The 27,637-nt window shown below is 41.2% G+C and overlaps 3 protein-coding genes across 3 annotated transcripts in view; all 3 read left to right on the top strand.

Annotated features, from left to right (window-relative positions):
- Positions 1-315, top strand: part of slc6a16a (solute carrier family 6 member 16a) — a gene marked incomplete in the record, with an annotated part of 21,517 nt that extends 21,202 nt beyond the window's left edge. The window contains 1 exon segment of the mRNA XM_048245957.1: positions 12-315.
- A 290-nt stretch (positions 316-605) lies between these two features.
- slc17a7a (solute carrier family 17 member 7a) lies at positions 606-18,289 on the top strand. The gene is made up of 13 exons (XM_048245958.1): positions 606-931; positions 8,372-8,624; positions 9,832-9,950; positions 10,212-10,326; positions 10,428-10,515; positions 11,315-11,401; positions 11,677-11,816; positions 12,202-12,351; positions 13,109-13,241; positions 13,647-13,757; positions 13,898-14,025; positions 14,153-14,222; positions 14,550-18,289. Exons 1-13 carry the CDS (start codon positions 870-872, stop codon positions 14,834-14,836), a joined length of 1,743 nt encoding a protein of 580 aa, XP_048101915.1. The 5' UTR covers positions 606-869; the 3' UTR covers positions 14,837-18,289.
- Positions 18,290-19,342: 1,053 nt separating this feature from the next.
- zgc:55558 (GTPase KRas) lies at positions 19,343-27,165 on the top strand. Its single transcript, XM_048246010.1, has 5 exons — positions 19,343-19,633; positions 20,287-20,398; positions 20,712-20,890; positions 22,425-22,584; positions 25,124-27,165. The coding sequence occupies exons 2-5, from the start codon at positions 20,288-20,290 to the stop codon at positions 25,235-25,237; spliced, it is 564 nt and encodes a 187-aa protein (XP_048101967.1). The 5' UTR covers positions 19,343-19,633; position 20,287; the 3' UTR covers positions 25,238-27,165.
- The last annotated feature ends 472 nt before the right edge of the window (positions 27,166-27,637 follow it).

The following is a 27,637-nucleotide window of genomic DNA, read 5'->3' as shown; positions in this document are numbered from 1 at the left end:
GGCAGACATGTTGTAACTCATAAATGAAAGTGGATAAACTGAACATGAGCTGAACTTTCAAGTGTGTGGATTGTGTTGAGGACAGTGGATAGGTTTGCATGTAACCATCTCTGATCTGTAATTTTTGTTCAAGCATATACCTCGAGCCAGACTGCCTTATCGAACGATGTGTGTGTTTGTGTGTGTGTGTGTGTGTGTGTGTGTGTGTGTGTGTGTGTGTGTGACATTTTCTTTTATAATAACCATTACTTTTATCTTTGTGTGAAAATGAGAGATCTGCAATTACCAAATAAACTTTACCATGTATTAACTGTTCTAGGTGTGCTGTCTTTAAGGTGTGTGTTGTGTCCATGCCTCTTGTTGTCGTTCTCTTATTAACCACTAGATGGCAAAATGAAGGGTATTTATTTTATCCACAAAATGTATTAAATACAATTATGTATAAAAATACAATTCTACCCATTCATAGTGTGATAGGAATAATACCTTGACTATATTCTACTTGTAAAGTTAGGACATGGAAGAAAACGTAACGAGGGACAAACAGATCCAAGTTTGCCGCTGTGATGTGGGCGAGACTTCCCCTCAACAAACTAAATACGGATTCAGTACCTCGGACAGTACTTTCAAGTACGCGCAAGAGATAGTCTGTGTAGGAGAGAAAGAAAGAGCTTGAGTTCAGACGAAGGTGAGGTGAGGTCCTACCATGTAGGAGGCAAGAAGAAGAGGGGAGGGATAGACCGATAGTGAAGTGCAGCATAGAGCGAGACGAATAGACGGTGAGCGAGACAGCGACAGAGAGTCAGCGCGCTCGAGCAGGAGTGCGCGCGGGGACAGCAGCACACCGGCCGGATCTAAGAGTTGAGAGGATGGAGATCCGACCAGATCGGTTCAAGCTGGTGGCGGGAAAAACACTTGGGAAGATTCACAGGTATCGCCTACACCTTTCTATCGACTTTAAAAGTTCTTGTAGTCTCGAGAACATCCCCCAAATAGTTTAATGTTGGCCTACCCTGGTGTGTGCTGTCTTCACCTTTACCCGTAACGCAAGTCCCTCTGTCAACCCATCCCTCTCAAGTTTATTCAAAGTTAACCTTGTATGGATAGCATACGTTTTGTCGGTTTCTCGCAGAGCTTACTCAAGAGTCATTGATGAATGACAGTGATGCCTAATCCATGTGTGACCCCTATACTATAGGGACAAGGACGCGCCCTCTCACGCCCGGAGGATAGTGGTTGTACCCGAGTAGAATTGCAGAGGACACGTCCTCAGTGACTTGGACGAGATTAGTGGGATAGTGGAAAATACAACAAGTAGGCTATCACGATTCATTTGAAACAAGGCTTTGCAATCTTTTTTTTTTTAGTTTTGTGTCTACTTGTGAACTATTATCCAGGACAACCTAGTCTAAAAGATAACGTGTTCGGGTCTAGGGGAAGTTGTGCTGTAGCCTAGGTTCTCTGAAAGGTGTGGTTACGTAACTTTCCGTGCCTGTTCTTTGACTGATTGTACAGATGGATTCGCGCCACCGAATCTTAGAGGAGATTAGCCGTGTGATGGTTCCGGAGTCACTAGAGCTCGCTCTGGGCAGTTTTTAATGGGTCTCCAACCCACACGCCTGCCCCACATTACTGCACCTGAGCGTCAGGTACTCACGACGGATCAGTGAGCAGTGCGAGACCAGCCAGTCAGAAGAAACTGGTCAGATTCAAAGTGCATCTGTAGCCAAACCGTATCAGTGACATTTTTTTTCTATCAATGTGTATAAAAAGTAGCTTGGGACGGCTACAGGATTCTTGATAGAATCCATGTTTCTAGTGATGTGAGTGTTCCTGCCTGTTGTAGCCTATCTTGAGTGTTAAATTGGAAAATAATTTATCACGGAAATCATCAGATCATCATAGAACCGTTTTTTCAGTTGTTAGGAAGGCGTAGGATATTCAACTGCAGAGTTACAAATTTTAAGGGGCATCGATCGAAACTATCTGTAAGGAATAAATAACCTCTCTAAAAGACAAATCAATATATTTTGCATGTATTTGCGAATATGTCGCTTACCAATTCTCTTATTTTAGATTGCTTAAACACAAATATTATTAATAATAATAAATATTCTGTTACCACAAATTGCAGAGAGTGCATTCAATAATCAGTCACTCTCTTGTTTTAGGTAGTCTAAACTAGTAAATCTCGTCCTGAAATAGCCACACACACTCGGGCACGCGCTCGTACACACAGATAGACACACACACACACACTATTGCCCGCCCAGCTGTCCGGCCGCACAAATCCCCAAACTCTGTCTTCCCTCCCCCGTCTCTCTCTGTTTTCCCCAGCGCACTGCCTCCCCTGCGCTCGCGCGCAGTCCCACGCAAACAGGAGTCCTTTCCATCATCCAGTCCTCGGATTAAGTCTTTGGAGTGCACGCGACTCAACCCTCTTTTTTCCTGATGGCACGTGTGGGGCATTTTCCTACAGAAATGTCTATGCAGATTAAAGATAGTGTGTGTGACTGCAGCTATTCAAGCTCTAATGAGCGTCCCAGGAGACACTGATAAGCATGCCAGTTGTTAAACTGATAACTGATCCACACACACACACACACACAGGAAGCAGTACACAAATATCCTAAACTTTGTGATTCGGTTGTTATGTTCATTTTTGGTTACTGGGTTAATATCAGATTTTAATCCTATAAAAAGACAGGAACAGTGCAGCATGAGTGCAGTATCTCTCATTCACTCACTTTCTCTCTCTCTCTCTTTCTCTCTCCCTCACTCACTCACTAACACACACACAAACACCTGTGAAGTCAGAGTAACTAGGCTGATCACTATGGAATCAGATGTTACTCACAAACACCTAAATCAGCATGAGGAGCAAGGCAATGGACAAACTAACAAAGCAAAGTGACCCTGCAGAAAATAAAAATGACAAGGAAGCTCGCTCACTCACTACTGTGTGTGTAAGGGAGGGAGAGAAAGAGTGATTGAGAAAGAGAGAGAGTGAAACTGACAGAGAGAGAGAAAAAGTGTGTGTGTGTGTGTGATTGTGCACAGTCTGTGCTACCCATTCAGCAGTTCATTTATTATTTAAGACACTGCTGCATGAGAATTAAGCTCCTAGTGTTTCAATATGACACTTATTTGGCTAAGCATACTCTCTCCCATTAGCAGAGGTCATCAACAGTCTCCTGTCCCTTAGCCTTAGCCACTTTATTCCCATGTGTTCAAGACTGAAAATGGTCTAAACACCAAAAACAACAGTTTTGTCAGACCAGTGATGCTCATAGGCATCTCATTATATATGACTTCCATTGTATCTGTCCATAGCTATACGCATGCACACTTCTGCATGTGTTCATGGGTGTATACTGTACTTTGGTTATTTTGTATTAGTTGTCGTCATACTTTGTGTCGATGTACTGTTTGTTCCTATGGTGTGGTTTACTTGGTTTGATGGGCTCTACTAGTTTGCACTCCACCATCAACACAAGTGATTGTGTGTGTGTGTTTGCAACAAATATGAAGGTCAGGCGGTATGTGTGTGTGTGTGTGTGTGTGTGTGTGTGTGTGAGCATGGGATGGGGATGGGGAGAGGATCGTCTCCCTAGGTGATGCTGTCCCACAGAGACCCAATCTGTTCACTGGAGGTGCAGGGACGGGAGGGGGAAGCTGCTCCATGCAGTTCGGGTGACTAAGAGACAGAGAGGAGAGAACAGATCACGAATATGTTGTCTGTAGGATGTCTGCGGGAATGGAGAGGTGCGGAAGAGCAAGATACTACATCCAAAATAGATAGTTTTACCTGTTTCAGTTCAGCCACAAAGCAGTCATTTTTACACAATGAAGTGTACAGTATATGCATATTAAAGTCATACTGTAAAAAGAAATAGATTGCAAGAAGGAGAGAAAGGTAGCCAATATTGAGGGAATAAATTTTGTATTTCATACATTAATGTAGACACATGTACGGACCGGGGTTGTGGGATTATGTAATAGCCCCTCACCATCATCATCCTCTTACAGAGGGATTAACAGGAACACTCTGTGAAGCACTGAATTTAATGGAAAAGGTAACAAAAGAGCGAGACATGGAAAACACACCCAAATTCGAGTGGTACAACATATTAAGCATGTTTTTTTACATCTCACAACCAGTGTTAAATCTTTTTCACAGTGAAATATGGAAAAGACACAGCTATAAATTCCAACAAAATGTCAAAAAAAGGTTATGACTTTACACTGTAGATTCTTTGTATGTTTGGGTGACATATACATTAAAATGATTACATGAACAACTAACACCTTATATTTGAGCATATGGATTAAAATATCCAATCATTTAATTGTACTGTATTAGTAAAGTACAAGTAGGATATTAACAGTGTGACAGGGTACAGGTTTTATGTTTCAATAGCTATCTAACATAAAATAATTTCACAAATTAAATCATAACATGTATTACATTACATTAATTCATTTGACACAAATCTACCTGCCATTACATTATTTATTCATTTCTCAAATTAAAACAGCCAGGCAGCTATAGCGCTACACTCTGGGGGCATGTAAATGGAAGCTCATGGACATGCCCACAGAGTGTAGCGCTGTAGCAATTCGAGCTAGGTAAAACCAATTGTTTTCATTTGACCATACCGATAGTACGGAGATCTATGGGAAAACTCGCCGGATTTCTCCTTTAACATGGTTTTAGAATGAGTGACCCCTCATTCCCTCTATTAGCTCTTTTCACTTGGCTGAGGCAAACTTCTGAAAAATGGACATGCTTTACTAGAATGCGGAGACATTGTGTAGTAATGACAGATATTATATCTACAAGATTGTTTATGTGGAATGGATGTAGTTGACTATCCTATACCCAGTGAAATAAATAGACAATGATGCTTCCTTGTATCCTTGTATGCTGCATACAACGGTATCTGGAGATTCCGTGTCTGTGTGAGTGCGTGTGTGTGTGTGTGTGTGCGCAAATGCGTAAATGCTGACGTGGTGGTGTTGGGGGAGTGTATCCCGTGAAAGTGTTCCACCTCCTGCGGTCTGACACCTGTCCACAGATCCACTGAGAAAATACACAAACACACACACACACACACACACACACACACACACACGCACACACACAGATACTACAAGGCTGTAGTTTATAATTAACATTAATTTAAGCCCACAGCCATTCTCATTAGCAGGTAGCATATGTGCGGACGACCATTCACAATCTGTCTTTAAACCAACTTTATCTTAATTAACAAGCTCCCTGTATGTGGGTAAGTGGTTGGGCTTTGTCTGTGTGTGTGCTTGTGTGTGTGTGTGTGAGTGTGTGAGAGAGAGAGAGAGTGAGAGAGTGTTAGAGGCAGAAATTAGAGGCAAATTTAAGTTTGAAATAATGCAGAAGTAGGAGTGTGTGTGTTTATGGGTGGGGGAGAAAGAAAGAGAATGACAGAGAGACAGAGAGAGGTTGTGTGAGCTGGTGGGATGGACACTGGTTTATCCTTCCATATTCATTTCCGGAAGTAAATAATTTTGTAATCCTAATCTGAGAGCAGAGAGATTAAAACAGTGGGTGGAGATAGAGGGAAATGGTAGGGTTAGAGATAGAGAGTAAGATGGAGTGGGTGGAGAGAGAGTGAGTGAGATGGAAAGAGGGAGGGAGAGTGGGAGAGAGAGCCAGGGAGTACCGGAAGGAATTGAAGGGTGTGTGAGAGATAGAGAAGGACACACAACCTTTAATCCCTTTCCCGTTTACACACGCTGACTTCTGAGTGACAGACTCTCTCTCTCTCTCTCTCTCTCTCTCTCTCTCTCTCTCTCTCTCTCTCTCTCTCTCTCTCTCTCTCTCTCTCTCTCTCTCTCTCTCTCTCTCTCTCTCTCTCTCTCTCTCTCTCTCTCTCTCTCTCTCTCTCTCTCTCTCTCTGGCCCTCCCCCTCTCCCTTTATCTCCCAGATTGCGTGTTGTTTGAGGTTGACAGGATTACAGGGAATCTGCTTTGTAGAAAGAGTGAGGTAAAAAACGTGTGTGTGTGCGGAGAAGACGTGTGTGGGGTGGGGTGGGGATAGGGAGGGGGCCTCTGTGATGCTGCACGCATACGCAGGGACCAAAAAAACCTCAGGGGGTTTGGCCCAGCCCCTCCTCGCCACCACCGAGCAGAAGCGCTGAGGTCCAGCCAGCGTCAGCTACCTCCCTTGGCCACCAGCTGACCATTCATCTGTTTGGAACACTGCGGAATAGCAGCAGATTAAAATAACCAAGAATAGAAAGACGTTCTTTTGATTCGGTGTGAGATGTTTGATGTGTTGCACTCATTTCTGTCAGAAAAAGACATCTTACAGCGTGTTACAGAGATGTAATCTATTTCTTATAGATGATGTGTTTGTTAACGTGCTTGAAATTTGGTTGAAGAAGAGCTACCCTGTTTGGTTATGTCATAGGTATAACAGTAGTCAAAGTCAAACATACAGCATCTCCTTAAAACAAAGCAGATGAACTCAGACACTATCTAAGAACGATTTCGTAGTCAAACCATCGGCATGTTGTCAAAGTCCCCTACTTTTGTGGGATTATCAAAATACTCATCAGACAATAAAAAACATGAATGCTTCCAAAGGAACTGCTATACATGACACTTGTCACTGACACTTGTGTGTGTGTGTGTGTGTGTGTGTGTGTGTGTGTGTGTGTGTGTGTTGATGCACATTGATGTGTGTGTATTTGTGTTGTTCATCAATCTCTGTCCAGATCACTGAATAACTGGATCATCCCCACCTGACTCCGAGGGGCCTGTGTGTTTGTGTATATGTGTGTTGGTTCGTCTCCATCTATGAAAATGATCGTCCTCTTAAGCCTATTTTCCTTAACAATAAAGTGTGCTCTTATGCATGAGAATTTCATTGGAACTTATAAGTATGTCTGTCTGAGTGTCTCTCTCTCTCTCCCTCTCCATCTGTGTGTGTGTGTGTGTGTGTGTGTGCGCGCCTGCACATGTGTCTGCGTGTGTATGTGAGAGTGTGAGTGTGTGTGTGTGTGTGTGTACAGGCAGTAAGCAGGTTGCGATGTGCAGATGGCCTCTCTCTTTAGGTCTCTGTTGGAGTGCTGTCCTGTGACTGTGACAAGAAACACTAGTGACCCATTCTCTCATCTAATATCACACCCCTGTCATTCTCCCCAATGACTGCCCTTTACAGCTGTATTCTGTGTGTGTGTGTGTGTGTGTGTGTGTGTGTGTGTGTGTATGTTTATGCTTAAGACTAGTGGAAAACTAGTATGAGTTTTTACCTGGGTTTTACTTCACACTTCATATGCTGCACTGAGCTGCCACATTTCACATAGTGAACACAGTTAGTAGCCATTTACCTCTTTCACATATGAGCATATAACATCAAAATGAACTTGAGGATGTTATATAAAGTAACAGGTATAGTAAAACCTTACTGTTGACCCAAGTGCAAGATATAGAATTGATATTGTGAAAAACATGAGCTTGCTTTTTTCTGACACTGTTGGTGTTACTATTGTTCAGTACTGTTGCCATGATCATCAGGCCATGAAACAGTGGATGTGCTGACATGGCGGATGCTTGTGTTTATGTTCTTAGCATTTTCGGCAGTGCAATTTCTTTTAGTATGCGTTTGTGAAATAAGACACCCAAAACCAACATTATTTCAGAACTGATAGAGGATAACACCCCAAGGGGGCAATTATGTATTTTGATGAAGATGTGACCTTAACCAAATGAATCGCTGATATACTAGGCGTGAAAAAACGTTTACATTACTATTATAGATTGTTCTAGCCCTGCTTCCTGTCCCTGCCCTAAAGCACTGAATTTGTTCTTTTCTGGAAAAAATACAGAGAGTCATGTCAAGGTATGACTCATACAATACAATTTTATTTTTGGGCCCCCTCTAAGGGGTCCAGGTGCTTCTGCATCTCTTTCCCTCCTTATAGCACCAGCCCTGTGAACAAGCTACCTAAGAAAAAAAGGACCTAAAGAAACAGTGCTTTGTTACATGGTTTTCATTGTTCATAGTTATAGCACAAAGATCAAGTTTAAACTCCTTCAGGTTATATTTTTGCGCATGATTCCAAGGCAATCTCTCTGTCTTTCTCTCTCTTGCTATCTTGAAAAAAGTGCTTTGCCGGACACACAATTTTGATAAATGATAATCAAACAGCACCACTGCTGAGTCACTAGCCTGTCTCTGTCTCACCATTTCCCTTCATCAAGAATGTAATAAAATGGCCATACTACAGTAGTTGAGAAACTAGAACTAGCTGAAACTAATCCTTGAGTGAAAACTGAAACTGAACACAAATATGTTCTTATCACCTCTTTCTGCACGATCACGTCCAGACTCATCGAGAAGCGGCAGGAGAATGGTGAGACGATCGAGCTGTCGGCGGAGGGCCGTCCGGAGCTGGTGGAGGAGAAGGAGCTGCCGGTGGTGGACTGCACCTGCTGCGGCCTGCCTCGCCGTTACATCATCGCCATCCTCTGCGGCCTGGGCTTCTGCATCTCCTTCGGCATCCGCTGCAACCTCGGCGTGGCCATCGTCAGCATGGTCAACAACCACACGGTCTTTCATGGCAAGAGGGAAGTCCTCGAGGTAGGAGCCAATGGGAAGAAAGAGAAAGAGAGAGAGAGATTGTTATTTAAATTCATTTTATACTCACATTACTGTTTTTATTCACATTGCAGTGATTATAAGTGGTTAAGACTTAATATTTAAGACTTTTATAATACAACTGTTTATTTTCTTCTTTGTATTACCCTACTGATGGGTATTTTTACTCCACTGATGATGTAGTTGCACTGGTAATCCTGCTCAGCACAAGAGTTATCTCAGGCCTGTTATTCTTAACACAATCTTTGGCAACTTTGTATCCAAACAGTCATACAAATGAAGCAACTTTGAATTTTAGAAAGCAGGAAGGGAAAGGAAGAGAGACAGAGCAGGATTGCAGAAAGGGAGGGACGTGGCTGAATGTGAAAGTGGAACGAGGCAGGTAGATAGTAAACAGGTAGATAGAAAACAGGTAGATAGAAAGAAAGAAAGTAGAAAGGAAAAGCTGGGCAGAGAGAGAGAAGGGGGGCATGTAGACAGTGGTGTGAGGGAGCCCATGGGAAGGACATAAGGTGTCAGTATTGTCTGCAAATCTTGTAGGGTCACATGTGAGAAGGCATGATAGTGCTGGTAGCATAGGGGCTAAGTAGCTGAGCTAGTGTGCTAGAAAAGTTGTGAGTTCAATTCCCAGCTGCCTTGAGCAAGGCCCTCAACCCTGAGTTGCTCTAGGGAGACTTATGTCCCTTATAACATCTCTTGTATAAGTGTTTGTATTGGAAGTCCAGTGGGTCCAATAAGTAGTTGTACTTATTCCAAGTTTCGTTTGAATACTCAGCATATTTGAGTTATCATAGCAGGCTTAGTGTGAATAGATGGTTCCTCTGCATCAGCAATGCTTTCTGGTTCTTGAGTGTGTTTATATAATTATGTTGGAGATGACTAATGCTTCAAAACAGACATTTATATTCAGCTTTTCATGTGACACAGTGTCCTTGTATGAGAAGTGTTCTCTCAATCAAACAGTGGTCCTTAAATCAACTATGTTGCCAGTGGGAAAAGTGGGGAGTAGGCATTTGGTTATTGACAGATGACTTAAGTTTCCACTGTAGAAAACAGTGTCTTTGCTTATTAAATTACCTGCTATCTGTTATCCTCACCTAAGCATTTTAACAGCCTCTTGTTTTCAATGCCTCACACTTTCACCCCCTCTTTTCTATCTCTCTCTCTCTTTCTCTCTCTTTATCTCCAGCCTGCTCAGTTTTCGTGGGACCCAGAGACTGTAGGGATGATCCATGGCTCATTCTTTTGGGGCTACATAGTCACACAAATCCCTGGAGGATTCATATGCCGAAGGTTTGCAGCCAACCGGTGAGGAACTTCGGCCAGTGCCTTTTGTGTTCCCAGAATGTTCTCTGTTTGGCCTCATCAGCCACCATACCTTTCAAATACTTTCAATAGTTAATACTTACATTAATTTGACATTAGCTGTGATTTTTTGAGGGCCAACAATGGTTTCAGTGTGGTGGTTGGGGGGGCCTTGGGGCAATACATCAATGCATTTTTGTTTTTCCCCTGTTATTTTCATATGCTGAAAAACTGATTTGTGTTGTTGTGTACAATGTATTTCAGGGTTTTTGGCTTTGCAATTGTGGCCACATCCGTCTTAAATATGCTGATCCCTCATGCGGCTCGGGTATCCTACGGCTGTGTCATGCTGGTCAGAGTTTGCCAAGGGCTTGTGGAGGTACTACTTATGCCTGTGTTATGTTCAATTGCATGCGTGTATGTGTAAGCATTTTATTTGAGATATATCACAGCTCACTGTGTATGTGCTAACTTCTTTAGGGTGTGTCCTACCCTGCCTGCCATGGAATCTGGGCTAAATGGGCTCCACCCCTTGAGAGAAGCAGATTGGCAACAACAGCTTTCTGCGGTACGTCACATTACATTGTATAGATGTAAAGAATGAATGAATAGAAAGTCAAGAACTTCTCCAGTCATGCAATGTTTTAAATCAAAAGAAACACTGTAGTGTTCTAACTTAACACTTAACTTAGCAGTTATTTAACAATATTCCAGGATGTTCAGGTTGATTAAAAAAAAAAAATGTCTTTATGATGTTTGGAGATCCTGAGAAAATTGATTGTACAAGTACTGCAGATTGACGAGGGCCAAACAGTGTCAGTGAATAGGATCATTTGGGTGATGTCAGAGAGCTGTTTCTGCAAATGAGTCAAAATGCTGTTGTACTAAAACTAAAACAAACTCAAGTTTATTGGTGTTTTGTCTATGGACACCATTCTTTGAAATCTGATTTCTGGACAATCATGAATGTCTTTTGTCCCGACTGAATTCAATGAATCAGCTGACCATGCTAACTTTCTGTAGGTGCTGTATAAATTGTGCAAGCTTAGTGTTCTCCATGAGTGCTGCTGCAAGGTGATCCAATCACTGTCAGCGTAAATTTGCTCAACACATAGTGCTATAGTGCTAACCCCACTTACCACAGAAGAATAAATACTTCTTAAGGAATTTCAGAATTCAGAGACATTTGTGATAGGACATTACACTAGTAACTTGAAAGGCCTTTCCCTGACAATAACAGAATGACTTAGCATTCTAATTACGAACATATAAATTAAGAATAACAAGTGTAATCCTAAAATAACTGAATGCGTTATTTCAGTAAAATGTACTGTACATGTGTGTAAAATGTTTATTCCCCCCCAAAGGGTCATACGCAGGGGCAGTGGTGGCCATGCCATTGGCAGGAATTCTGGTGCAGTACACTGGGTGGTCCTCAGTCTTCTATGTGTATGGTGAGGATGTAACATCTGACCAACCACTGCATAGATTCTCAAAGTCTCTTTGTTGTTATATAACATCCTATTGCCTCCCCTCTTAAGACACATTTACTTTATCATTTACCTTCAGTATTTGATGTGTGTGTTGGTTTTCATAATTTCTGGCTCATTGCTCTTTTTTTGCTCGTCTTGCTAATAGGTTTTGTGTTATTGTTTATTCATTCATTATTCATGTCTAAATCTTTCTTATCTCTCATCCTCTCTCTCTCTCCCTATCTTTTACTCTGCAGGCAGTGTTGGTGTGTTCTGGTACTTGTTCTGGATCTTGGTGTCTTATGAGAGTCCTGCAGCCCACCCCACAATCACTGCCGAGGAGAGGCAGTACATTGAGGATGCCATCGGGGACTCGGCCAACACCCAGAACCTGCAGGTACTCTCCTCCTGCTGTGCTGCAGGAACCCCCCACCGGCCTTTACATTTTTAAAGAAACATCTCTCTCTCTGTCTTTTGAAAATGACTGGGTTTGTTGAAATGTGGCTATTAGGATAACATGGTCAAAGTGAGAGCTGTTTACATTTTCCAGATATGCAGCGGATGATGAGATTTGAGTGTACGTGTGTGCGTGAGTGTGTGATTGTATCTTGTGTGCTACGTCTGTTAGAGACTCTTGCTCCCTGACAGCGTAAAACAATTAAGAGTGAATCGTGTGTTTGTGTGTGTGTGTGTGTGTGTGTGTGTGTGTGTGTGTGTGTGTGTGTGTGTGAACAGGTATGAAGAGTGTGATTTACCTCTTGTGTTTGTCTGGCCTTCTGTAGAAGTTTAAGACTCCCTGGCGCGCCTTCTTCACCTCGATGCCTGTGTATGCCATCATTGTGGCCAACTTCTGCCGTAGCTGGACCTTCTACTTGCTCCTCATCAGTCAGCCAGCGTACTTTGAGGAAGTCTTTGGTTTCGAGATCAGCAAGGTTCGAGGGCACATTTTCCTTCTCTTTGTTCACATTAGTAATAGAAAAAGTTAAATCTTTCACATAGGCATGTAACGATTACCGGCGTAACAGTCAACCACGATAAAAATTTTGACGATAACAATTACCGTTTTCATTTCAAATATCAATCATCACGGTTGATTACCACAGTGTGGAAACCGTGTGTTTAATCCTTCCCACCTTCATCCGAGCCTGCTTTTGACATAGGCCTGGTACAATGAAACATAACTGGTAACCTACGGATTCTGTTGTCTAATTGATGGATTTAACCACAGTTCGGATTAGGCTTCAACTGCTTTTAAAAGGCGGAACATTTTTCACCGCAAAAGGTAACATTAAATCCATTCCACTTACCTTATCAGGAGAATACCGTAGCCTAAAGTTTTATTTTGAACACTCATTGGATCCAAATAACAGAATAGCAACAAACTCCAAGTCATGATTAAACATGACCAAGGAAAAAGTGAACGGAACAACACACAATGCCACAGTAACGTTATGTTATGAATTAAGAATTCTCAGCTCAGCCAGGTTTGTTTGTGCAGTCAGGATGTAGGCCTATAAATATGAATGAAAATATGCCCATCTCCAGTAGCAACATGTACTGCATGTTCAGTTTTCTCCATGAGTGGTGCAGCACATGATTTGAATTGAACTGAACATGAATTGAAAAATCATTATCTCATTCATTCTGCCACTTCATCTCTCTCTCTCTTTCTCTCTGTCCCTTTCTCAGGTGGGGATGGTGTCTGCTCTGCCTCATCTGGTGATGACCATCGTTGTGCCAATTGGAGGGCAGCTGGCAGACTACCTGCGGACCCACAACCTCATGAGCACAACCAACGTGCGCAAACTCATGAACTGTGGAGGTGAGAGATAAAGCCAGACGTGACAAGATCGATGAGTAGACACAATCCCAAGTGCAGTAAGAGAGACAAAAAGTGAGGTAGAGGTGGGTGACAGAAGAGGAAAAAGAGATAATAGGGCAAACGACAGGTAGAGAGGGGGGGGTGAGACAGAGAGAGTGAGAGAGAGAGAGAGAGAGAGAACATTTTCCACTGTCTGGGTAGCTGGGACAGATGAGCAGACCTACACACATACTCACTCTGTGGGTTGGATAATATGTAATATGTTGAGAGAGAGAGAGAGAGAGAGAGAGAGAATGTGTGTGTGTGTGTGTGTGCTTTGATATTCTATTGAATATTATTACACACTGTGTAGCAAACTGTATTAGTTTTATGTCTGTGTGTTGATGTCATTTTTTATTCTGCCAGGTTTTGGCATGGAGGCAACTCTGCTGTTGGTGGTTGGGTACTCTCACACTAAAGGGGTGGCAATATCCTTTCTTGTGCTTGCTGTTGGCTTCAGCGGCTTTGCAATCTCAGGTATGAATGTCCTAGCACGACGCTTGCGATCGCGATGCACCTTACGCATGCATACGCATACACCATTCTTAATATTCATTCAGTCTTCTTACCTGCTCTCACTTTTGTCTCAACATTCTAATTCACTCTCTCATTGAAAGGGTTTAATGTGAACCATTTGGACATTGCCCCACGCTATGCTAGTATTCTCATGGGTATCTCCAATGGAGTTGGCACCTTATCAGGCATGGTGTGCCCACTCATCGTTGGAGCCATGACCAAACACAAGGTATGGTACCCAGCCTTCTGTAAAAACAGTTAAATCAGGCATTATCACATTGTTTTTAGGTTTAAATTAATCCAGTTTCTAAATGTACTCAAATGTCATGTGTTTTTCTACTCTTTACCTCCCTCAGACTCGTGAGGAGTGGCAGGGTGTATTTCTCATTGCTTCACTGGTCCATTATGGCGGAGTCATCTTTTATGGTGAGATGCTTGTGTGTCTACTTGTGTGTAATGTAGTCTTATTAGACAATTGGGATAGGATGGGTGGTTAAAGTCATTTTTCTTGGAGTGAGCTTGAAACAGCAGTATGTGTGCCCTCATAAGTCAGACATAAGAGATACAGAGGTTCCACTGGGATTATGTTTATGTTTATGTATTTAGCAGATGTATTTTTATCCAAAGCCACTTAAGTCGCATTGACATTAGTTATCACAGGCAACAGGGATTATCCCTGGTGTTTCAGCGGGAGGTTAGCATAAAACATGTAACCGTAAACATAACAATCAAATGTCACTCTCCATTTCCCAGGTATCTTTGCATCGGGAGAAAAGCAGCCATGGGCGGACGTAGAGGACACCAGCGACGAGAAATGCGGCATACTGGGAGAGGACGAACTGGCCAATGAGACAGAAGAGCTTTACCGTACCGGCGGTGGTGGACAGTACGGGGCCATGAGCCAACCAGACGCAGGGCCCAATGGAGGCGGCGGAGCAGGGGGCTGGGTCAGTGACTGGGATAAGTCTGAAGAGTTAGTCCAGCCGCCGGGGACCAATAGGTATATGTATGGAGGAGAAGAAGACCGAGAGCTGCCATAGAAGCACAGAGGAGTATGAAAGAAAGGCGGAGAGGGAGAGTGAATGGGAGGGGTCACTGGAGAACTATGAGAACAGTTGACAGGGGTGGAAGAGTTCTAAAATGAATGAGTACACTACTGAGTGTGTGTGTGTGTGTGTGTGTGTGTGTGTTGACTATTGATTCCTCCCAGGTCTCCCCTCGTGGCTGTCCTAACCTGTGTCGTCATAGCTAACCTGTGTGGCTTGTAAGAGTGTGTGTAATAATTTTGTATGTTTGTAAGTCTGGGTGTATGCGTATAATGTTAAGGGTGCAGCATAATGAATTTGGTGAACAGTGATCTTTTCCTGTTCTGTGAGGTTGTGTGAGTATTGTGTGTGTGTGTGTGTGTGTGTGTGTGTGTGTGTGTGTATCCACGCTTGTATGTGTAGTAGTCAGGCCTTTGATGGTGCTCTATTATGTGTATATAATTCAGTAATTTAGGCTATCTGCCAAAATCACTGTTATGCACTTAAAATGAGAATATGAGCGATATATACCTTTGTGTATGTGGGGTTGTGTTTATGTACATGCATGTATATATATATATATATATATATGTGTGTGTGTGTGTGTGTGTGTGTGTGTGTGTGTGTGTGTGTATCGGGTCAATGACGTGACATGCAGATTTCTGTGTCCGAGTCCATTACTTTGGTTTAAAATAATTTAAAATTAATTTAAAATTTGATTCATAACAAGCATCATTTCATTCTATAAAACCTGTTTAGTTTGAACATATCTTCTGTTTATCATAAATATTATATATATTTTATGTTTTGTCATCTCAAACCCTCAAAATGTCAGGTGGTGCAATCATCCGAGCAAATTAACACTATGTGAAAAGTTTTAAATATAGAATTTAAAAAGAATAGAAATTAAAATAAATATGGGGGCATAATTGTATTATTTTATTTTTTATTTTATTTACTAGTTTATTTACTAGTTTACTAGCTCTTATATTGTTTGGAAAATGTAAAAAAACTTTTGTCTGGAAATTTGAAATGTCAGGGCGGTGCAACCACATTCATATAACATTTATTTTGAATTGAAGAGGGAAAAGAGTAAACAGGATATTGCCTCATCAAGAGGACCCCAAGTGACCTTTGCTGATTAGTGAAAAGTGAAAATATCTACTTTCTCTCCTTATAGTTGGACTTGTACAGTTTACATGTCAGGTTGTACAACCAATATAAAACTATGAAAAGTTATTTTAACATAAAACTCTTTATTGTATTGGAAAATTGAATGGATGAACTTGCTAGCAAAGTCAAAAGGTTATATAGGTGTCCAAGAGGATGCCTGTTATAATTTTAAATTAGTAGCAAAAGTTAGGTTTAGGGTCAGATATCCTCAGGTGGTGCAACCAGGTAAAATAATAATTGAAACCAAGATATAGTAGATTCAAGTGAAGAAATGGTTGAAAAATGTGTTGTACCTATTTATTCTATTAAACAATATACTTTTTTAATTTGGAAAGTATCTATGCACATTTTAAATGTAAAGTTGGATGTGGAAAAACCAAAATACCCATCCTCTACAGTAAAGTATTCATAAGTTACTTTTAATACGAAGGTCAACTATAAAATAATAATGTGTTAAGCACCGTAGACACTCTCAGGTAAAAACAAGTGTGGGCTTTTTTTTTTAGAAACTTTTGGTTGCGCCACTTGACATTTTTTGGGTAGTGAAATTGCAAATACAGTCTAAAAATGTATTAAAGTCATTGTAAATGTTGTGCAGTCATTAAGACTGGAACAGTCTTCCAACTTCAAAAAAATGCATTCTGTCCATTTTTAAAGATTATTTTGAAAACGTTTTTAAAAGCCTTATTTGTCAATAACCCATGTGCGTGTGAGTGTGTGTTTGGGGAGAAGCCTATTTGTACGTACGTGATTTTGCATACTTAAGCGTGGTTAAGAGCTTTGAGGTCATTGGTCGGGTACCCCTTAAGTTGTTAGAGAGTTTAGGGTCAGATAAAAGATCGGAATTAACGTCAGGGCCGAGGTCATGCTCTGGTGATCCCGTAAGACATGGTACTAGAGCCTTTTGCTCAATGAGCAAACACACTTAGGCTCAGCTGAATGCTACTTGTGTGAATGTGTTTATGTATGTGTGTGTGTGTGTGTGTGTGTGTGTGTGTGTGTGTGTGTGTGTGTGGGTCGGTAGGTACACTGTTGAGAGCTGGACACACTCTCCTTGCAAATTGCGAGGAGTGGACTTCTCTCACATTAGTCAAATTTACATAATGTCTACTGCATCCACCAACTGTGTTTTCCATAACATTATGCTATAAATGTCCCTTTCTCTCTTCTATTTTAGTGTACTGTATGTGAGTTTGGGTATATAAAGTTGATCATGTGTATACATCTATGCACTTGTGTATGTGTGAGTGTGTGTGTGCGTATGAGAGAGAGAGAGCGAGAGAGAGAGAAAGAGATACTGTCCTATTTGCTAACGTGTCATGGTACACAGATGATCTGCACAGTGAATTTTGTCTCATGCCTGTCCTTTCAGCGTTCATGCGCACATACACAGACATAAAACAACATTGTATGCTCTTATATCACATCTCTGTGTGCCTGTTTATGTGTGAGTATATGAGAGAGAATGTTGAATTATGTGGTGTCCAAAGACAATAGAAGGGGGGAAAGCCCATTTGAATGTGTGTTTGAGTGTTGAAGTTTAAGTATAGGTGTTACGAAGTTAAAGTCTTGGGTTATTCTTGGGTGCAGCTTTGGGTGTGGGATGAGGGGGGGATGTCACAGGGGGTATACATGCATAAATGCACCTACAAATCCAACAGTCTATCTGCAGTGCTGTCAGTTTAAATGTTACAGCCCATTGAATTCATATTGTATGCCCAGAAGACAGTCCAGGAGGAATCCTCTACTCATCCCCACATTTTACAAATGTATTTCCTTGTGTTTGAGTGCAAAATCTTACATGTTTTATCCTGTGGTTCTTTCCTCCATTTGCGACCACAGACATATCTGTGGTGAGAGAGCTGATAAAACACTTTGCTCTGATTGAGGTGGGAATCCGTGGGGCTTAAACCATTGATGGTATCTTTTTCAAAAATGGTTGGAAAACAGTCTACAAACATATAGGGGTAGTCGGACTTACACTAAATAAATAGACATAGCAAATTCAGATCAGACAGCGGGGAAGAGATAATAACACTATATGATTGACATGCAATGCACTCCACTCGTCTCTCTTAAATATATAAATGTTGTTTATGTTCATATTTCCTCTTTGTTCTCTCAATGTGGTCTTCTCAGCTGATGTTTTTTTTTTTTGAAAAGGGTTACTTATTTGTGGACTGAATGCAAATGTGTAAAAGAAGGAATATTAATACAAAAAAAAAACAATGTGCTATGTGTATAAAATGTGTATATGTCAATGATCCCTGTAATAAAGATTCAGAGATGTGTAAATATACTTTTGTGAATTTATCAGCATCAATCTTTCCTAAAAAGCAAACCTTTCATTTACACCGATTTTTTTTTTTTTAGCAGACACTTTTTATCCAAAGCTATTTCCAGCAAGGCGCATTCTTTATCAGTAAGCATATAGGCTACTCCCAGGGCAACATACAGGCCTATCCATGACCTTATTACTTTGCTTTACCACCCGAACCCCACAAATTGTAGCCTAGCTTTGCGTGCCACCTGTGTTCAACACAGGCTATGGGTGAGATGATGTAAACCATAGGGAAAAGCTGACCAATATGGTTCCAAGCATGGTATTATTCATTTTTTTCCATCGTTTCATTCTCTCTGTCATTTCTATTTCTCTCCTCCCACAGAGTGCATCTGCTCTCCTCTAATCTTTGCCTGAAATCACCAAGATAATCCTCCCTCCATCTGTCAGATAGTGGGAGAGATTCAATTGAAAAAAACTTAAGCAGCGACATTGTGTGGTGAAACTTTGAAAGACATCTATTTTTTTTTAATCCCGATGTATACAGTGCTCGCGGTGACCAATCAAAACTCACTATGATTGCAGTTGTAATGGCGAATCTGATTGGTTAATCCAATCCTGTAATGGGATTAGGGTGCGGTTTGAAGGATGGAATTTCAGATTTAGGGGTTCTTCACTATCTTCCATTTATTGTAATCGCGTTGCAATGGAAGAATGACACTGTTAAAATATTTATACGATTGTAAATTACTTATTTAAAAGTGTTATAAATAACAAAGTGGATACATGTATTCTAATTTAACAACAGTTCAAACATCCTTTTAATAAATCTGAGTTGCAACCAGACACGTCCATCCTTTACATTTAGCCTAATAGTATTTATTCATTGGTGTACATTCACAACGAAGGCGGAGAATACAAGGGAATTAGTAAAAAGACAACCCACAGTAATTGGGTGGTCTATACATTCGTCAATTTTGTTCCAATTACATCGACACTCATGTAAGAAACTTGATCAGGAATGGCTGTTCGCCTATTAAGTCCCGCCTATTCTCACCCACAATGAATCTCAAAGCTTTGGGAAAAAGCTAAGAGCCACTACCGATTTCTCCGGCTTCACAAATTCCTTGTCGGATTTCTTAAAATAATAATTACTTTGGTGTCTATGATTTACGAATGTGTTCATCGACGCAGAAAATACAATTGATGTGTTTGTAAAGTTTGTAGCAACGCTTGTTGGTTTCTTGTTAAGAAGGAAGAACGCATTCAGGCTATGTGGCTCCCTGATTAGCTCCATAATTTCATTCTCAAATCACGGCGAGTTTAATCGGGGGAAATTACCAGAAAGCACATTGAAGGTAAACATAGCTGTTGTTTTATTCTATATGATTTCTTGTAAAGAAGTTGTTTGTTGTAAAAGCAATAGTGTATGTTAGCTAGAAGCTATCGGATGTGGGTCAAACTCCGGCTCAGTGTTTTCAGGTCATGTCTGAACCACACTTGCAGTTTGTAGCTAACGTTAGCTAGCCCGCTAACTAGCCAGTTTGGTAGTTGAGCAAAGATCTTAGTCGCCTTCTGTGTCGGTGCTGTGATTTTTATGTTTAGTAAGCAAGATGTGTATTAAATGTCTCCCGACAGTTCTGTGTTTTATCATCAGCTCTCGCACATACAGACGCACGCATTGTGTGCATGTTAACGTTAAGTAGATGGTTAGTGTGTAAATTAATGTTAACTTTGTAAGCAGTTTGCGTGTAACGTTGAAACAGTGGAATGTCAACCATTAATGTTAAATGATTGACAGGGGAAGAGAAACTGCCATATCTTTACGTCGTCAAGATATATATCTTGGAAAAAATATGTCTAGTGTTTACAGTTAACGTTGACGTTTGTTAGAGTTTAATCTGCTCAAGTCGTTCATTTAGCATGAACTTTAAGAATATCTAGTGCTTAGACTGTGGTGCTCACTGCTCACTTAACTTTGTCTGTGCTCTCCCGTCTCTGCTCGCCATAGGATGACCGAATACAAACTGGTGGTTGTAGGAGCTGGTGGTGTTGGGAAGAGTGCTCTGACTATTCAGCTCATCCAGAACCACTTTGTCGACGAATATGATCCTACAATCGAGGTGTGTGTGTAAAATCAACTGTGCGCCAGATTGGTGATCTCTAACGTTACTTTAGGTCTAAAATGTAGTTGAATTAAGATACTCCTCAAATCAGTCTGTGTTATGTCAGTGTTCAGTTTTCAGTGGAACAGTAGCGGAGTGTCATTACCATTTATGTAGCTAACATGTTCTTGGTAGACTAACCTCTAAGACAATGGGTTTATATCATGTGATTAGACTGCTATCTGACATCCTGTGCATGTTTGCCATAAAGCCTCAACAACTAAAGTGGTTGTGTCAGAGAAAATAACTACGCAGGTGTATGTTTGTGTAGGATTCTTATAGGAAGCAGGTGGTAATCGATGGGGAGACATGCCTGTTGGACATTTTGGACACTGCAGGTCAGGAGGAGTACAGCGCCATGAGGGACCAGTACATGAGGACAGGAGAGGGTTTCCTCTGTGTGTTTGCCATTAACAACATCAAATCTTTTGAGGATGTACACCTTTACAGGTACACCATATGAACGCACGCACACACACACACAGAAAGTCTCTCAGTAGTGTAACTGAGGCAGGTGGTGTACCAGGGATGGGAAATTAACCACCCGCCCCCCGCCAAATGCGGGTAGTTTTGTGCGCTGGCGGGTGAATTTGGTCAACTTACCAGCCACTGTGGCGGGTAGAGCTACTAACATACCAGAAATTGTCAGATCCGGTCTAATTTTCATACTTATTGACGGTTAAAAAAAAAAGAAAGTGTCTGTAGGGATCATGTAGCCTAACGTTACCAGCCTATAAGGGTAAATCGCGCTGATTTGAAATTCTACAACTCGTAGTGAGCCGCCACCGCAGCATAGCCTATAGGTACTGTAGCAGCGCTTCACTTTCACTTCACTACCATTAAGAAACTGTCACTATGCTTTCATGTGCCACTGCTGGATTATTTCAGGATGACTGCATAGACATAAATCTAGTGAGATCTGTGGATCTGCGTTATATCTTCACAGGCTAATATTCTCACCTAAATAGTTCTCTTTTGAATTGGCCCGTATAGCTATTTTAATCCGGCCCGCGACACACTGCTATTTAGACCTATGGCAGACGGACATCTCCACACCCATTCGTCGTGGTGGAATCTCACACAAACTTTTCATTCAAGAAATTACAAACCGTATATCAGAATAAACAGCAGAACTTACCGAACACAAAGGTGTAAAGCATTCCCTTATACAAGTTATAGCCGTTCCAGAGTAATCCGGTTTTGAAATTGAAGCAAATGTCTACACGGTCTCCAACTTTGGGCTTTTGTCATACACAATAAGGCCAAATACAAAATAAATGTTAACAATATCTCCTAGATAACTGTACAACCAGAGTTTTTTTCAATGTAGTTTCACAAAATGCTAAACATGCATTACGTTTCTTAAAGCTGAGCTGTGCTTAAATTGTTCAGTGCATGATTTCATAACGGGCCAAATAGAAAATAAATGCTAAATGTTAAATATAGCCTTGATACCTGTAAATATTTAAATCAGATGATGTACACTATAGTTAGATCAAGTTGGAGGGTTGGATTATAGGATGCTTCAGAACTCACAGAAAGGAGTCTTAAAGGAGCCACACCTCTTTTATGACAAGCACTATAGAATATGAATGTGGTTCTATTGACCTTTAGTTTTGTTGCTACTGTGCTTGGAGGACAGCTGGTAGGTTTAGGGCAAAATTCAGCACATTTTAGTCGTATTGCAATAATGCTGATTACCGTGATCATTTTGGGTAGCCTACTATAATCATGATATCACATTTTCATGCCGTTTCTCTAGTGGCTGGTAAAAAAGTTGAGTGGCTGGTAGATTTTGGAATCCACCAGCCACAGTGGTGTACATGTTGTTATTACACCAAACCATATGTATAAAATCAACACGGCTCACCTCTGTAGTTAAGTTAATTTCATATTTTCATAATCTTCACCTCAACAACTTCTATGTGTGTAGCCATTAATATGTTTGCCTTTTTGACAAATTGACTCGCCTGTATCTATGCAGAGAGCAGATAAACCGCGTAAAGGACAGCGAGAATGTTCCCATGGTCCTGGTGGGGAACAAGAGCGATCTGAGCACCCGCTCCGTGGAGTCGCGGCAGGCCCAGGAGCTGGCTCGCAGCTACGGTATCCCTTTCGTGGAGACCTCTGCCAAAACACGACAGGTAAACAGATTAATAAAAACATGCATACTGGGGTTTTCATCTTGAACAAGGCCATCAGGCCATAGAATGTGGTTGTTTTCCCCTCTGGAGAATGTCAAAGCATTGAAATGCAAAGTTTAAAATTATGGTTTTGAGCATATGGCATCATTCTAGACAATGTCTAGGCTTCACAAAAACATATGACTTGTCTCCTCAATCTCCATTTTACTTAGGATGCTTAAGTACATCTATGTGCAGTGTCTCAGTAGCATCTTAAACCATCTGCACTAAAATAAACAGTAACGAATGCTTTACAATTAGGGGTGATTTTTAAATCGAAATCGATCAAAATTACATCTAAATCTCAAACTTCGAACTAGTGTTGTCACGATACCAAAATTATGACTTCGATACGATACCAGCCATAAATATCACGATGCTCGATACTGAAACGATACTACGGCGAAATCCTAAGATATCTGAAAAAGAAAGGACTCATACCTCTTCCAAGTGTATTGAGTCATTTGTGTTGAATTCGGTGCACTTTTGTAGTGTGCAGGTCAATTCTGGGTTCTAAACTTCCTACATAATTATTATTTTTTATAGTCAGTAAAATAGTAGGCCTACTTTGTGTGATTAAGTCCTTTTATTTATTGTTATAGTTCATTTACATTGTGTTGTGTTTTGGCAATAAAGTAGCTTTTAAATAGCCAAACTAAGCTAGATCAAGGTCAGTTTTGAAATTACTGCATGCTGTAACTACTGCACTGAATGCTATGCAGAGGGGCCTAATCTTTAGGCCATCTGATGTACAGTATAGCCTAGGCTACCCTTGACAGTTGCAGAGGGAAAAATGTGAGGATAGTCTTCTTTGCGCCCAGTATTCAAGTACGACGTTACCACCACTCAGGTCTTCGTCAGATAGGCCTACACCATTACCTGTTGCAATATATCTGTGTGCATTCCTACATGACGTCTATTTCTTTGATAACATGATTTGCTACCACGTAACAATAACCCGCTATTATTATTAGGACTCAACACGCTTTGGTGGTATTATATGCTGTGGGCTTTAATTAGCGCATTTCGGGTAGCCTATCCTACATCTGGGCAATAATTATTGAACAAATTGCAGTCAACATGCCATGACAAATATTACCAGTACTACTGACCATGAAATAGATTGTTTACAAGTTATGGTAATGTTATTCTGGCGTGAACATTGCGCTTTCATCACGTTAGCACCCTATGATTACAGCTCGTTATGTCTCGTCAAAATTAATTGATGAAGGAAGGTTCACTTTATCCCAGAGAACCATACTCGTTTCACTTAGGCTAGACTAAGAGAAGAGAAGAACTTGGCACTAACCATGTAGTCGTGTTTTCTATAGCATATTCGTTAACCTGTCGTTCTTTGAACTCTTTAAAAATGTTGGGATATGTCTGCGAGGTGTTTAGCCAAGTTCCATGCGTAGCCTACTGCTTTTAAATGACTTTGAAACATATTTTACGAACGGGCCTCTGTGTACCTGGTGGCTTGCCTTCAATATTCGCGATGTATCTGAAATAGTTCTTTGCCGACAGTCCTCGGCCTTGTGGATAAAACAAAAGGTGAAATCTGGAACTATGTTGACGTTGCCTGCGCACTCACTCAATCAGAGCTGCCTGCTGGACACGCCCACTTGCCTAGATGCGTGCAAGGAGCAGTGAGAGCAGCAGTTCACACAGACACAGAACGTTATTATTTTAATAAAGTATCGATTCTAAAAACGTCGGAAATCGTATCGTTTTTTTTTTGCATGAAGGCATCGTGATACCTTTTTAGTATCGATACACCGTGCAACACTACTTCGAACTCAGATACAATCGACAATGTAGCCACACCCCCAATGTCACATCCAGCATGTATGGCAAGACACAAAAACACACACACGTGCTGAACTACGGCGTCAACACTCCTCTAATCTTAGGCTCCAACCACTTAAAAAAACACACATCAACTGACTGAAATCAAAGCCCCTCTTGCTACTCTGAAATCACCGGTGTGGAAGAATTTTGTCGTTCATTCACGTCAATTAACACTCTTAGCCTACTCAACTTAACAAGTGAAAAGATGATCTAGTTACAGTCCAAAATTACTTTAAGGCTTAAAATCCACATTGATAAGTACATATTCCCTGAACACTAAACTTGGGTCTCTTCGGAGTGTGCTGAAACAATAAAATTATCATTCTGTGCCGTTTCATTTCACTATTCACGTCTCTGTTTAATGTTTGTTCTGTTTACAACCTCGCGGTTGGAACTGTTTCAAAATACAAAGCGGTTTCAAAATAAGTCCCCAGAAACAGAATAGGATAAGGCCAACAAAAGTAAATAACAAGGAATGCATTAATGGTAATATTAAAAAAAAAAATCAAATCGAATCGTGGCTTTAAAATCGAAAACTAAATCGGATGGAGGATTTGGAGAATCGTGACACCCCTATTTACAATGGTGACATTCCTACTAACTATTATGAAATCCAGAAAAAACATTACAATTCCTCTTCTCTCTTGCTCAGGGTGTGGAGGATGCCTTTTATTCCCTTGTGAGGGAAATCAGAAGATACAAGGAGACGAATCGCAGCAACAAGAAGAGCAAGAAAAACACACAGAGACGTTGCACTTTGCTATAGCACCGCATTACTCATCTCCACTGATGACATCTTATCATACCATACACACAGACACACACACACACCACCCTGCTATAGTGTTTTACATATGCTGACATCCTCATAAACCCCTTCTATAGCACAGTGTGCATACTGCATGCACACAACCTCTGTTTGCAGCAGAACACACACATACTGTACATGTACACAGAAAGACTTGTTTTACACACATTGCTGATTTAAGTGTCTAATGAGTTCAGAGAGAGACATACACACAAAATTACAGAATGAAGACTGGCACAATGGTTTTGTCTGTGGCCCATTTCCATCCCAGATTGACTTCCAAGACTTTGACTCAAAACAGTGAGTGACTAGTGACTAGAGATTTTTGTTCCAAGTTCAGGTCTGTTCCATTGATTTCAGCTGCTGACCGTGGCCCAAGCCCCATGGCTTTTGATTAACAGCTAGCCAGAATATTACAATCATCATGAACAAACTTGTTTGTAAGGATCTGTAATCCTCCTGACTGATGATTGGAGTGACTTGAGTGAGGCGTAGGTGCAAGAGAAGGCACATCTTGGTTAGTTCTATTGAAATGTTATAGGAATACCGGTCCAAGACGAGGGAAATTTCAACTGCTTCTGTGGACGGACCTGTACTTGTACAATTTTGTTGTACAAGTTTGTCCCCAACTGTATTTAATTGGGGTTCGCTTTTATCATGACCAATCCTCTCCGCGCGGTCGGAAAGCTACTGCATAAATTACTCCCTTGGGTGACTGTTCTATGCACCACCTTACGGTCTTATTTTGGGCTTTAAATCAGAGGACATGCAAAGGATTACTGTTGTAGTCGTGCCAACCTTGCAGTCTGATCGTGTCCCTAAAGAGGAACTGTGATGTGCTGGAATGGGACTTTGAAAAGAAAGGAAGTATGTTTTTGTAGTAGTTGAGTATATTTTGCCATTACTGGCTTGCCATTCCCGCTTGCCAGCAGAACAGTTCTGCTTTGTCATTTTTGAAGTGTCTCATTTTTCCCCTTTTTTTTTTTTTGGGAGAGCTAAGAGGTCACTTTGTTGTTTGTCTCTGGCCATTGCCCAACTACTGCTGATTAGATCTGTTATGCGAGTTCACAAACTAGCAGGTGCACCTGGCCTGGTCAATGGCCTTAGACCTGGAGAAGACACACTCTCACTGTGGTGGGGATGTATTGTAGAGACATCTACCAGCTTTCCCTTAAAAATGTTTAATAATGTACTTTGATCCAGCTCTTAAACTTGAATCATTGTGCACCTATTGAAATAAAACCTGGATTTTTGGTTCTAAGGGCTCATCTGCTCATCCCATGGGTTGCATGGGACAGTGATAAGAGGACAGAAAGTGAGTGTTGCACATGTTTCTAACGCCCAGCGGGAAGTTCTGTGGAACTGTGCGGTTAGCGAGTATTTGGTTGAATACTTCCTCAATCCTCACAGCGTGAAATGTAAATTGAGTGAGCATGACTGGAAGGCAAGAGCAGAGGGTGGATGGTGTGAGAATGTGTCAGTGGGAGTGACCTTTATTCAGCCGTGTCCCACCTTTGCTTCTTTTTGAACATCTAGGCAAGGCGATTCCCAAAAGGAGAGGTGAAATTTGCCACTGAATTCTGGGGGGAATCTGGAATTTGGCTTTCTTATGAGTTAGAATACTACTGTGTGAATGCTATTAATGTGGGAACGTGAGGTGTTGTGTGTTTGTAAGGGCACTCGGTCAGCTGACCTCAGAATCATGTGACTCAATGTCTGTAGAGTAGTTTTAGTGTTCCCATGGCTGCAACAGGACCCATGGACAGTTTCTAGGAAAAGGACATCAGTTTTGCCATGGGATCCAAACCTAAAACATTCCTCTTAGAGTGATCAGATGTTGTAGCAACCTTTGTTTGTGAATAAAAAACACATTTTTGGATAACTAAGTTAGCCTCCTTAATCTTTTCTTTGTAGGCTGATATTTAAAAGCTTTTAAACCATGCTTTCATTCATTGTTTAAGCATACGGCTTCAGCAGGGCCCTGGTCTCACAAAACAGGATTTAGCACTGATCCAGCTAACATTTAAAACATTCTTTGATGTAACCATCTCTGGGTGAAGGATCTGGCTAATGGACAGACGCTGAGCAAAATGCCACTAATGTATTAGATCCATACACTGAAGTTTGAAGCATGACAAGGGTTTGTATTTATAAGTAGCAATCTAATAGACTTGCCCTTCAAAGGCCAAACCAGATAAGTTGATAATGATGAACACCCAGCAAGCCAGCTTGCCAAGTGGTGTACTTGAGCAAAATGGTTGCTAATAGAGACTTAATCAATGTCCTTTTAGGCAAGTCCCTCTACTTGGCGGCCATATTGCAACGCATTTTGGGCACTTATCAGGCATCTATTTCAGG

The sequence above is a fragment of the Alosa alosa genome, chromosome 6 (assembly GCF_017589495.1).
Source record: "Alosa alosa isolate M-15738 ecotype Scorff River chromosome 6, AALO_Geno_1.1, whole genome shotgun sequence".
NCBI lineage: Eukaryota > Metazoa > Chordata > Actinopteri > Clupeiformes > Clupeidae > Alosa > Alosa alosa.
This window is presented reverse-complemented; position numbering and strand designations above follow the sequence as displayed.